At 46.9% G+C, this 13,632-nt stretch overlaps 1 protein-coding gene across 1 annotated transcript; it reads right to left on the reverse strand.

Moving 5' to 3' along the window:
- Positions 1-2,885: 2,885 nt before the first annotated feature.
- Positions 2,886-13,196, reverse strand: PRDX3 (peroxiredoxin 3). Its single transcript, XM_049855694.1, has 7 exons — positions 13,118-13,196; positions 11,974-12,109; positions 8,689-8,830; positions 7,197-7,332; positions 6,263-6,366; positions 4,034-4,199; positions 2,886-3,676 (listed from the first exon to the last, which is right to left on the reverse strand). The coding sequence occupies exons 1-7, from the start codon at positions 13,151-13,153 to the stop codon at positions 3,626-3,628; spliced, it is 771 nt and encodes a 256-aa protein (XP_049711651.1). The 5' UTR covers positions 13,154-13,196; the 3' UTR covers positions 2,886-3,625.
- Between the last annotated feature and the right edge of the window lie 436 nt (positions 13,197-13,632).

Here is a 13,632-nt window from a genome sequence, read left to right on the forward strand (position 1 = left end):
GATGTCATTAAAACAAACAAACGAAAAAGCTTAGGCCAAGATGGATGGCTTCACTGGAGAATTCTTCTAAACATTGAGATAAGAGTTGACACTTCTACTCAGACTATTCCAGAACATAGAAAAGGAAGAGAACAGAGGACTCCCTGAGACTATAGCCCTGAGACACTCTTTAAACCTAGAACGGAGCCTATCCCCTGCGATCGCCAGACTGGGGCGGAAAATAGAGGATACCAACAGTATGAGCGAAAACATCAACAGTTACTCAAAAGCAAAGACAAGAATATAAGGGTGCAGGGGAATTAGAGTACTGGGAAGGGAACAAACTGACCACAATTAAAAAGAATGTTGACACATTTTGATACATGTAACTAATGGCACTGAACAACTTGTGGGTAAATTGGCAAATGGGAACATAACTTGCTGTGTAAACTTTCACCAAAAATGCAATAAAATATCATTAAAAAAAAAAAAAAGCTAAGAGGGCAGCAACAGAGTATTACATCAAGCCCCAGCTGTCCCAAACCTGTGGATATGGCCCTGGGTACAGGCACCGTTTCTCAGCCCCACAGTCTTTCTTCAGCCCCAGGACAAGTCCAACTCCTTCTGCTGAGTCCCAGATCACACAGGGACAATTTGTGGGGGAACAGAAGCCTCCACTCTCCCTCCCCGCGCCTGTCCCAGCTTGGGGTGGGTGGGGTTGTCTGTGTACAGTTGAATTCCTGGAAGCCAGAAGTGTATTTAAGGTGCTCAGGGGGGCTCAGAGTCCTGGGTTGGAGGCCCAGCAGCACCACTTCCTTAGCTATGACCCTGGACAAGTTTCTCTCCCACCTGTTTATTCTCCGATCTATAAAATGAGGTCAGTTGTACCTATCTCAGGTCTTTGCTAAATCAAACAACATAAAACATGTAAGAGCCCTTAACAGAGCACTGGACACATTGGAAGTGCTCAGGACTAGCTATTTGCACCCAGCTGGCCTATCCCCCCCACCCCCTCAAGCCCTGCATATTGAGGGTAACAAGTGCCCAGGGACAACCTCTTAATTAAATTTGTGCCTTCTGCTACCCACAACTCTTCCACTAGGGGGGGATGATCCCCAGCTGGCCTCGTGTAGAACCCTGCTTTGGACTTGCATCCAAGGGCAAGTGCCTCCCTCTCCCTTGGCTCGCTATACCTCTGCAGCCCTGGCCTTACCATTCCAGGAACAGGAAACGCTCATGGTTTTTCTTCAGGCCCACATGACTTCTAAGCACCCTCTTAGGAGACTGTTTTCCCTATGCTCACCTGGCTCACTTTTCTATAGCTTCCAAGAGCTCATTTCCTCTCCTCTTCCAGGAAGTCTTCCCTGACCCCCACAGCTGAGTGGGGGCGCCCCCTCTCATTTCCATCACACCCCGTGCATAGATGATTGGACCATGGTGCTCAGCACCCTGTTATTCTGCTGGCTCTACCCTCGAGTGCTTCACAAATCCAGCCGAGCCTTTCTAGAACAAGTTGAATCAAAACCTCTGAAATCTCTCAGACAGAATCCAAAGCTGTTAACTTGCCCATCAGGTTCTCCTGGCCCCACTACCATTCTCTCCTTCCCCCTTCCAGCCACGTGACCCTCTCTGCAATTCCTCATCCATCCCAAACCAGCTCTTGCCTCAAGGCCATTGCACTAGCCCTCTGCCTGGAACCCTTACCCCCTCACGTTTCAGGTTGTGTCATGTGTGATCAACAAAACCTTGAAATAGGTACAATTATCTTCCTCAATTTACAGATGAAAAAATTGACGTGGAGAGATTGACTTCCCTGACAATCCCATCTAGAACTTCTCTGCTCTAGCTGCTTGGTCTTTATTTTCCTTCCAAACATTCTAGGTATTTTTTTTTTAATTGTAATTTAGATGAAGGTTTACAGAGCAAATTTGTTTCTCATTAAATGATTAATACATATATTGTTTTGTGACATTGGTTGCCAGCCCCACGATGTGTCAACATTCTCCTCTTCTGGACCCTGTGTTCCCCATGACGAGCTTTCCTGTGCCCTCCTGCCTTCTTGTCCTTACCCCTGGACTGGTGTACCCATTTAGTCATTTTACGGGCCTGTCTAATCTTTGGCTGAGGGGTGAACCTCAAGAGTGACTTCAGTACTGAATTAAAACGGAACCATACTTTTGGGGTTTCATCAGTCTGTCAGACCAATAGGTCTAGTCTTCGTGAGTTAGAGTTTTGTTCTACATTTATCTTCAGCTCTGCCCGGGGCCCCCTGTTGTGATCTCTGTCAGAGCAGTCGGTGGTGGTAGCCAGGCAGCTTCTAGTGCTGTGGACTCGGGCTGGTGGAAGCCGTGGTAGTCGTGGTCCGTTGATTCTTTGGACTAATCTTTCGTGTCTTTGGTTTTCTTCATTCCCTCTTACTCCAGATGGGGTGAGATCAGTGGAGCATCTTAGATGGCCTTTCACAAACTTTTAAAACTCCAGATGCTATTCACCAAAGTAGAATGTAGAACATTTTCTTTATAAACTATGTTATGCTAATTGACCTAGATGTCCCCTGAGACCATGGTCCCCAGACCACCATTCTAGATATTTTTATTGTTTATTGTGTTTTCCCCTCTAGAACATCAGTGCTTGAAGATGGGAGTTGTCTTTTTGGTTTACTTTTGTGCCTCCTCAATACTGCTTTGGACATGGTACACCAGGATTTATTGAAATAATGAATGTTTCCATGTCTGCCTTGCCTCCTAAACTGAGTTCCTTGAGTGTACAGCCAACATTTTATTCACCTTTGTGGCCCCCAAGTTAAACGCTCAATTGTTGACGCAACCAGAGAAGGAAAAATACAGCCCCACAACATAAGCTGAAATAACTGTGTTAAAAATGCCAAATATTTTAAAATGTTTATTTTTTATTATATATTTTAAATTGAGCAGTTCCAGAAAGAAAATAATTACAATGATTTCAAAATGCAATCCCTGGACTCAATAAATATCATTTATAATCACACCCAATCATTATCTAGAAATGTATGTAGACACTAAGTCACCCAACAAATAAAATAAGTACAAGAATGATGTAAACACGATCGCAGGGATGGGGGTCATGCATGGTCAGTTAAATCAGTTTGCCACTGTAAGTGTTTTCTTCAAAACATGATTCATATTTGTTTCAATCACACATATGTCCATTGCAAGAGTTAAATTAGATCGCTGATGCTAACAGCTTAAAAAACCAATGATCTTTGTTACCGTAAAAGAAAATTCAGTTTACTACAAAGAAATTCAAGAAGACAATTTCAGGACCTTGATCAGAAGCTTTGAGTATTTGCTGTGCTACTGTGGTGTGCTTAAGCATTCAAGTAAGGTTAAGAAAGTGTTTCTTTTTCCCATTGAAAATATGACCAAGAAGGAGGTGAAATAAGACATTCTAACCAGCCATCAAGATGTTACAAGTAACATTAGCAGCTAGCCAAGCTTAAAAAGCCTTAGACAATGTTACAAAAACACTGAGTACTATTTATGAATACAAGCATAATTTTCTATTTTTGCCTTCTATAAGCAATCGTCTTTGAAATGCTAACACTGGGCTCCAACCTGTGGTTCTTCTCTGGCATAAAAGGCTATACAGGCGTACATGGGATGACCTATTAATGTACTTTCTCAAAGTATTCTTTGGAAGCAGTAGGGCTTGGCTTGATCTGAAAACAGAAAAAAACATTAAATTGGGTTACTGTTGGCTTTATGGTAATAGTCTCAAAAGTAAATTGAAAACTCCCAATTTTTAACCTAAAGTTCTTTAACTTTTCAAAGACTGGGTCTGTTTCCTTTAAAATACGTGGATAAAAGTTCTATTAACATTTTCTGGAATCATCCTAACAGCCTGCCTGGTCCCTGGTTCCCACACCCAGCAACTTCACCCATTCCCACACCATCTACACCCTTGCCCCAAGGGTGGGCTTTAGGTGGGCTCCTTTTGTGGATGTTCCAAGCTAGTAGCGTTTGAGGCAGGGAGGACCTGGAACCCCAAACCCACTGCTTTTAGAAAAGAAACCTACTGTAGGAGAGTCAGGTGTCCAGTTTGCCGGGCAGACTTCTCCATGGGTCTCCACAAACTGGAATGCCTTCACCAAGCGGAGGGTCTCTTCCACACTTCGGCCCACTGGGAGGTCATTGACACTCAAGTGCTTGATGATGCCATTGGGGTCAATGATGAAGAGTCCTCTACATCAGAATTTTGCCTCATTAGTACCTCATTGTCACCAGAACTAGGAACGCTCACTTCTACCCTTTTATATCTTTAAGTCTCCTTAATAAACACAGCATTTATTAAGCTCTATCATATGCTTAAAAATGGCATTTTCATGTTGTACATAAAGCTTAGAAGCCCTGGTGGTTAACTGCTCAGCTGCTAACTGAAAGCTCGGTGGGGATTTTTTTTTTTGGACACAAAGTTTACTGTCTCTTCTTAATGACAAACGCTTCAACAAAGGCAAGACTGGACCAGGACACCAAGGAAAACAAGCAGTAAGATGTGTCACATTTACAAATAAAAACCATGCCCTGAATGTCACATAAGTATCTGCAAGTCACTGAACTAGAGAGCGGAGCCTTCTTCAGTTATTAGTGATCTGGCAAGCATTCTTTGAGCTGTCGTATCAAATCTTTGCAAGAAACCATCGGCAAATAGGAAGTGGCAGAGCTGTACTTTATGTGTATTCAACAAATATTTATTAAATGAGTGCATTCTTGGTGACTGGAGTGAAATCCCATGGGAAATTTTTAAAGAAAGAATGTGTTGGCCTTATGCCTATGCAGAGTAGAACTCTAAAGGAAAAACCAAGCCCACTTTTTTTCCTCACTTAGCAGCCATGTAATGAGACGACCACCTGGTATACCCCAGTGGTCTGTGTTCATCTTTTGCTCAAGTGTTGGTGTTGCAGTGATGTATGCAAATATGTTTAACCAGAAGGAGGAGGTCCATCTTAAAAGGGTGTGGGGATTCCAAGTGTTAGTCACTCAGGGAACAGGCAAGTTGGAGAACATTCACAAGGTAAAAATGAGCTTCTTCTTCCCTGAGCCTTGGGGATCCAGGTTCACTGGTCCTGGTGCCTGCTCCTGAGGCAAGGACCCAAGCTGGAATCCATCACACAGCAACAGATGCAGAGCTAGGTCGGGGCAGGGCCTACGGACTCCAGGAAGAAGCCTTATCTTACGAGCCAGGCTCAGCCTGTCGATCCTGTATGTTGAAACTGGTAGGGAGGTGGCTACAAAATTAGTGAGACCCCGCAAGGAAGGGGATCCCTAGGGGGAAAAAGACCAGCACTCTTTCCCTCTCTCCATGGCCAAGTCTGTCAGCGCTAGGTTTTAGCTTATTAAAGGAAGATGGTAATCTCTCCTTGGAGTCAAAAAGGCCCAAGTTCCAAGCTGCCTTCCAGCACTAAAATTCCAGGTGTAACCCAAGAGTAGAGAAGGCCAGAGGTCAGCCACAAAAAAGGGTAGGTGAGCTGGGTTCCAGTCAGTCCCCACAGATCCAGGTGGAGCCTCTCCTCCTCCTTCACTCCTGCTCTCAGTGGTCACTGAATTGCCAGCTCTAAGGCCTAAGTTCTCAGCCCTCCTAGGAAGGTTGTATTTGAATATGGGGCTGCTGAAGACTGAAAGCTTTTCACACTCAATGGAATAAAGGGTTAGCCACAGACTGAATGAAGACAGAAATGACATTCTGGGACAGGTTGTAAGGACAGCTAGGCTAAAAGCTTGTGAGGCCACATCTCATTTAACCCTTGCAACCAACCTGTGAGGTACATTCTCATTTTAGCAGCGGGAAACTGGGGCTCAAGGAGGTTGAATAACTTGTCCTGAGTTACACAGCTATTAAGTAGTAGAATATTCAAATAAAATAAATAAATAAAAGCAAACCCAGGTCTGTTTGATGCAGGGCTTGTGTGAGATCTTAACCATTCCAGGATCCCACCCCCTTCTCCAAACAGTCTGATGGCTTCACAGCAGGAAAATACCCACACCCCCGCCATGGAAGTGGATCGGGGTGGTTAGAGAACAGTGTGACCAACAGACACAGAGATCCTTCCTGAGACAGAGATGCAGAGTGGTGGTGGGACACGCACGTCTTATCCATTTCTGAAAGTCTGGTGACCCTTACAGGAGGCTTATTCAAAAATCTAGATTTTTTTTTTAACGCTTTGCCAAACTCTGTATAAATCCCCTAGGAACTAGGATGATGTGAAACATTAAAAACAACTTTAAATTCAAAAGTAACAGGATTTTACCTTAGTGCAAGACCAGGGTTCTCTAACAGCACGCCGTAGTCTCGGGAAATTTGTTTAGTTAAATCCGACAAGAGCGGGATGTTCATGTGGCCCAAACCGCCGTTCTAATGAAAATGCAAACATGACTCGTCGTTACACTGTGCGGTTTCACATCCTTGACCGTGTAACAGTATTTGAGACCCACAACAACGACAACAGGTTACAATCCGAACACTGGGCCAGGCACTATGCTAAGCTCTTTTTATTGGCTCATTTCAGCCTGGCAACCTTCCAGCAGTAGGTACTATTATCATCTCCATTTTACAAATGAGCAAACTGAGGTACACAAAGGTTAAGTAACTTGTCCCTGGTCACAGCTACAGGGGGACAGAGGCAGGATTTGAACCCAGCTAATGCTACAGACCTTTCTTTTTCCATTTCTTGTAACATCCTTTTAGTTAAAGACTAATTTCTAAAACATAAAAATGGAAGAGTAACACTGAAACCCTTTGAATAATTACATACTGACAATCCAGCAGCATAGCTAGAAAGCTGTCTCCCAAGCAAGTTTTTAGGGAAGAATCCTGACCACGCAGGACAGAGAAATCAGAGAGCCTCAGCTCCATCTCACAGCCCTTGAAGACATGGAATCTGTATTCAGGGCAGAGGATGGCAACAAACCGCGGCTGTTCCCGGCCCTGCCTCATCTGCCCTCCGTGGCTGCTCTGACCGTGGAAAGAACATGGAGTGGGGAGGACACGCACAGGCAGTGCGCTCCCGACCTTCTCTGGCCACATAAAGACAGAGCTTTATCTGAGTGTGTCATGAGCAGTAAGAACCTACAAACAGTCCATTACGGACTAGTCCTGCTTTAACAGATCCTAGGTTGGCCTGCCATGGGATCTCGTCTGTTTCTGAGAGCAGACGTGCACAGGCAGGGTGGACAACGTCATACCTTCCTCGGAGTATTTATCCAGGCGAGGTGGCTGAAGTGGGAATCCACCGAAACAGCAACGACGCCACAGTTCACGTCGTGAAACTCGCTGGCTTTGTCACTAAAAGCAACAATCTCTGTAGGACACACGAAGGTGCTGGGGAAAGGGCAGAACTTCTCATCAGAGGGTTCAAAACAGTGATTTAAGGTACAAACAGTGAGTAGTCTGAAAAACAGGTCAGTTCACTTAAGGGTGAAAAATGCAAGGTGGCTAGCCGTCCTCACAGGCCCCCGTCACAGAGCCGTCCTCACAGGCCCCCGTCACAGGGACGTCCTCACAGGCCCCCGTCACAGGGACGTCCTCACAGGCCCCCGTCACAGAGACGTCCTCACAGGCCCCCGTCACAGAGCCGTCCTCACAGGCCCCCGTCACAGAGACGTCCTCACAGGCCCCCGTCACAGAGACGTCCTCACAGGCCCCCGTCACAGAGACGTCCTCACAGGCCCCCGTCACAGAGACGTCCTCACAGGCCCCCGTCACAGAGACGTCCACACAGGCCCCCGTCACAGAGCCGTCCTCACAGGCCCCCGTCACAGAGCCGTCCTCACAGGCCCCCGTCACAGAGCCGTCCTCACAGGCCCCCGTCACAGAGCCGTCCTCACAGGCCCCCGTCACAGAGACGTCCTCACAGGCCCCCGTCACAGAGACGTCCTCACAGGCCCCCGTCACAGAGACGTCCTCACAGGCCCCCGTCACAGAGACGTCCTCACAGGCCCCCGTCACAGAGACATTCCGGCTTTACTCTGAGAAATACGGTTATTTCCTCTGACCTTTTCATTTAAGAAATCTTATCAAAAAACGAGGGAGGGGAAGAGGGCACGTTCTAAGGCTAAGCTTTTATTTACATAAATTTAGCTTTATGAAAAAAACTGATTCTATTACTCTTTTCTCATTTTTTCCCCAAGCAAAAAAAGCCCAAACCCACTGCTGTTGCGTTGACTCTGATTCATAGTGACCGTACAGGACAGAGCAGAACTGCCCCACAGGGTTTCCAAGGCTGTAAATCCTTACAGAACTGCCCCACAGGGTTTCCAAGGCTGTAAATCCTTACAGAAGCAGATGGCCACATCTTTTTCCCTCAGAGCAGCTGAGGGGTTCGAACTGCTGACTTTTCGGTTAGCAGCCAAATGCTTCAACGGCTGCTCCACCAGGGCTCCTTTATTTTCCCCCACACCTGTGAAAAGTTCTTACAGGCTGGTTTGTGGGAACCACATAAAATACAGCCATATGCAAACCAAATCAGTGAAAGGAATGCCGCTCCACCCCCTAAGTTTATCGCTTGTGAATAAGCTACAAGGCAAGCTGTATCTGACAAGGCCATCAGTGATAAAGAGTCAGAAGAATGCTTCCCTTGACATGAGGGGTCACCAGAGACAGGCTACTTCAGCAGGGAAGCGGGGATCTCTGCTTGCTCTCAGAATAACATTGAAGCATGATACAAATACCACTTACAAATCCAGAGGATAGAAGAAAAGCACCAGGTATTTCCCCTTAAAGTCATCCAGGCTTAGGTCTTTGAACTCTCCATTGACAACAGCTGTGCCCTTAAAATAGGGTGCATGCTGGGTGACAGCAGGAGCAAGGTAGGAGGAACCTGTGAAAACCACGTATGTATACAGATCACCATTTGCTGAATCAAGCACCTATTTGATTTCACTTAAACCACTCATAATACATAATTAGTTGTTGTTAGGTGCCGACGAATCAGTGCCGACTCATAGCGACCCTATGTACGACAGAATGAAACACTGCCTGGTCCTTCACCATCCTCACAATCACTGCTATATTTGAGCCCACTGCTGCAGCCAGTGTCAATCCATCTCGTTGAGTCTTCCTCTCTTTTGCTGACCCTCTACTTTACCAAGTGTCATGGATTGAACTGTGTTCCCCCAAAATGTGTGTCAACTTGGGTGGGCCATGATTCCCGGTATTGTGTGATTGTCCACCACTTTGCCATCTGATGTGATTTTCCTGTGTGTTGCAAATTCTACCTCTATGATGTTAATGATTATGTTATGTTATGTTAGCTATGTTATGTTACCGAGCAGGACTCAATCCATAAGATTAAATTGTATCTTAAGTCAGTCTCTCTTGAGGTATAAAAGAAAGTGAGCAGAGAGACATGGGGACCTCACACCACCAAGAAATTAGAGCCAGGAGCATGTGTCCTTTGGACCTGGGGTCCCTATGCTGCGAAGCTCCTAGAGCAGGGGAAGACTGATGACAAGGACATTCCCCCACAGCTGACAGAGAGAGAAAGCCTTCCCCTGGAGCTGGCACCCTGAATTCACACCTCTAGCTGCCTAGACTGTGAGAAAATAAATTTCTCTTTGTTAAAGCCAGCCACTTGTGGTATTTCTGTTACAGCAGCACTAGATAACTAAGACACCAAGACACATACAAAGTACATGAGACAAAGCCTTGCCATCCTTGCTTCTAAGGAGCATTCTGGCTGTGCTTCTTCCAAGACAGACAGATTTGAAGAAGAATTGATGCCTCTGAATTATGGTGTTGGTGAAGAATATTGAATATACCAAGGACTGCCAGAAGAATGAACATATCTGTCTTGGAAGAAGTACAGTCAGAATGCTCCTTAGAAGTGAAGATGGCTTTGTCTTATGCACTTTGGACATGCTATCAGGAGGGACCAGTCCTTGGAGAAGGACATCATGTTTGGTAAAGCAGAGGGTCAGTGAAAAAGAGGAAGACCCTCAAGGAGACGGACTGACACAGTGGTTGCAACAATGGGCTCAAACAGCAACGATTCTGAGGATGGTGAGGCACCGGGCAATGTATAGTTCTGTTGTACTTGGGGTTGCTGTGAGTAGGAACTGACCGGAAGGCACCTAACAACAACAACAACATAAATCAATTTAAGGAGCCCTGGTGGTACAAAGGGTAATTGCTTGGCCGCTAACCAAATGGTCTGTGGTTTGAACCCACCCAGCAGTTCCATGGGAGAAAAGACCTGGCAATCTGTCCCCATAAAGATTACAGCCTAGGAAACCCTGTGGGGTAGTTCTATTCTCATCTATAGGGTTGCTATGAGTCGGAATCAACTCAGCAGCACACAACAACATAAATCAATTAAAAGGTTCAGCTCAACTGCACATCTTCGATACAGCAATTTTTTCCTTCTATAGTTCTAGAATGTACAAAAATTCAATTCAAAGTACTAAAAAGAGCAAGGCAGAACATAGCAGGGATGGAATTAGGGAATATTGTGGAGATTTGCAACGTCCAGACGGGATGGGGAAATGGCATAAAGGAGGAAGGAACAGGGCACGTTGTAAGCAATGGCCCATGGCACAGTCTGATCAGAGCACAGAGTGTATGTGTATGTAAAGGACACCAGTGGGAGACAAACAAGCAAGAATGGCTAAAGGTCATGCTGTGAAGGTCCTTAAACAGCAAGCTCATGAGTGTGTTCTGAAAAGGAGAGAGGAGGGAGTCACTGGAGACCCAAGATGAGACAGCTGTGTTTAGGAAGGTAAGTCTGGCAAAGAGGGTAGAAGGACCAGGAGGAGGAGAGCCTGACCTTAGGCGGTGATTTCAGTTATCTGTGTGAGGGGTATTGAGGGGAGGAGTGTGGCAGAGAAAGATGAAAGAAAGGAATGGATGCAAGAGATACATCCAAACTGGAGAGAACTTGTCTGCCTGGGAACAGGGGACAAAGGGGACCAAGTGCCTGGGCTTCAGTGTGGGGCTGCCCTGAACAGAAGAGGAGAAGCAAACTGTCAGGCAGGGGTTTTAAGCCTGTGCAATCACATCACAACTAGAAATCCTTTAAAGCTCGAGTCATAAAACTGGGAACCTTTTTAGCACCCACAAACAAAGGCTTTGCTAAAGTACATTCCCTAAATTATTACATTTTAAATACATGCTTTTTCCAAGGCAGGACGAATCTAAAGGAGGCATTTTCAAATACTTATCATCTGAGGCTCATCTCAGCAAAGCCCAGATCCTAGAGAATGGAGTGTAAATCTCAAGAAACAGCTATGTTCCTCCCTCAACAAGGCAGAGTCCACTGGAATGGTCTGGTTCCCAAGGGCCACCTGAAGCCAGGGTTGGCTGTGCCTGACCATCTTGAGAGGAGCTGCTCTCAGTTCCCTTCAGCTGCTCACTGTGCCCGGTTATCAGACACCTCTTCACACACGTCAGGCCCAAAGGGCATCTGGGTTTTTCTTCTCAGGCCCCTCAACATGTTGTTGCCATTAGTGACCCCATATGACGGAGCAGAACTGCGCCATAGGGTTTTCTAGGTTGTAATCTTTACAGGAGCAGACTGCCCGGTCTTTTCTCCTGTGGAGCTGCTGGGTAGGTTTGAACTGTCAACCTTTTGGTTAGCATCTGAGAGCTTAATCATTGCGACACTAGGGCTCCCCTTCATATGTGTTGTTGTTGTTAGGTGCCGTCCAGTTGGTTCCGACTCACAGCAACCCAACGTACAACAGCACGAATACTGCCCGATGCCACACCATCCTCTGGCAAACAATAAGGAACCGTGACATAGACAAGTATACTGTGCACATGAGAATCACCCACAGAACTTTTTAAAAAACTCACGTCTTGGTCTTACCCCCAGAGACTGATTTGTCTGGGATGGGACTGGGGCTCTGATATATTTTAAAAGCTCCCCAGGTGAGTGTAATGTGTAGGTGGAGTTTAGAGCCCTTGGTCCAGAGATGATGATTCATTTCCTTGACCTAGATCCAACCAAGTCATGGTAACACTTACCGGTGCTGAAGGAGCATTTTGCTTGATGAGAACCAGACCACAACGTGTTTGTCAAGCACTTTCTTCCAGAAGCAGCAGGTCTAAGGGCTGCAGAGGCAGAAACGCCCCAGGGAATGGCGCTCACCTGTCGGGCAACCTGGAAAAAGAATCACTTTATATGAGGAAATGTTTCTCGGATGGTGGCTGAGTCTCCCTGTTAACATTCTCTTCAACTTCCTTCTCCTTCAAGAGTGCACGGCAGAGAGGAAATATAACAACATAGGGACTTAAGAATCAAAAATTCCATGCTCTCAAAAGCAACACAGGGTTCAAAAACCAGAGGGACTTGGTAGGCCCGGTATATTTATTTAAGCCCTTTACCAGCACTATCTGCTGAGCATGTTCTACCTACCATCTGAGTTTTTCTTAAAAAAGACAAGGCCCTTCCCGCCCCAAACACAAGCAAACAAATAGAGCAAAGTTCAGCCTTTGGGAAACTTTGGACAGGGCTCAAGGGAAATGTTTGCTCAACTTTAATATTCAGCATGACTCAGGAAGGAGAAAGTGCCTGCGCTCAAACTCATCAGGAGAAAGGGGGCAGGGTGGCAGGAGGGCTTCAGGCTTTGCACCAGAAAAGCAGAGAAACAGAACCTAAGGCAGATCTGGGGGCTGGAGGACAGCAGCCAGGCCGACCTGCGGGGTGGAGGATAACAGTGCCTTTTGCTACTCTAGCACTTTGCCCGTTTGCACCCACTTATTTGGATGATCGCAGCAAACCCATAATGCAGACATCATTCTTTCCATTTTACAGATGAAGTAAACTGAGGTTGAGAAAGGTGAAGTCACTTGTCCAAGGTCACAGTTAGCTACAGAACTGGGACCACGAGCTAGGACGCCTAGCTAGAGAGGGGACTGGGGAACTGCGAAGCCGACCAAGGAAAGACTGGGGAACACAGGGCGAGGAGGGCATGGGGTGCGGGCGCAGCGCGGCTCTGCGCAGGCGCAGGAAGCCTTCCCCAGGAGGCCTCCGGGTCCGTTACCCGCTGACCCCTGCAAGAAGGGCGAACGTCCCGCAGGTCGCAGGAGAGCGGGGCCCCGTCTGGAATGCACGTCCCCAGAACCATCGCGGTGTCTCCGCGCTTGTCCCCAGCAGGCAGCCACTCACCAAGGCCCGGATTAACCTTCCCGCGGTAGCCGCCATCTTCAGCGCGCGCTGGAGGCGCCGGTAAGGCCGAGAAGGAAAGGGGGCGGGGCCTGCGGAGACGGGCGGGGCTTGTTGGGGGCGTGGTCTCCGCGGGAGCGGGAGCGGGTCCCGGGACGCCGGAACCCCAGACTTCCCGCCTTTGGGGGATCCTCCTGCCTGGTCCCTCGGCTCCATACCGAGGGGGGAAATTCCCGTTATGGCTTCTGAAGAGTTGAACGCTTGGGAAAGCTACACTTTGTCTTCTTATTTGTCGCCCTGACCTAACAAGGAATAATCCAGGTGGGGAAGTAGATATTGCCGTATTTGCTACTGAATTTTTTTTGTTAACTTTGTGTGGGTTAGAAGTCCCCGGGTGGCACAAGCAGTCTGCAGTTTGTGCTAGACCACTAACCGGAGTAGTAGTGGTTGGAACCCTACTAGCAGCACCACAGAAGAAAGGCCTGGCGATCTGCTTTCATAAAGATTACAGCCAAGAA

This window comes from Elephas maximus, chromosome 16 (genome assembly GCF_024166365.1).
Source record: "Elephas maximus indicus isolate mEleMax1 chromosome 16, mEleMax1 primary haplotype, whole genome shotgun sequence".
NCBI classification, from domain to species: Eukaryota; Metazoa; Chordata; class Mammalia; order Proboscidea; family Elephantidae; genus Elephas; species Elephas maximus.

Coding starts and splice junctions, on each gene's coding strand:
- PRDX3 (XM_049855694.1), bottom strand. CDS start 13,153: ATGGCGGCTACCGCGGGAAGGTTAATCCGGGCCTTG. Junction 12,110..13,117: donor GAAGGTTAATCCGGGCCTTG/GTGAGTGGCTGC, acceptor TTCTTTTTCCAG/GTTGCCCGACAGGTGAGCGC. Junction 3,677..4,033: donor GGACACCTGACTCTCCTACA/GTAGGTTTCTTT, acceptor TTCTGTTTTCAG/ATCAAGCCAAGCCCTACTGC.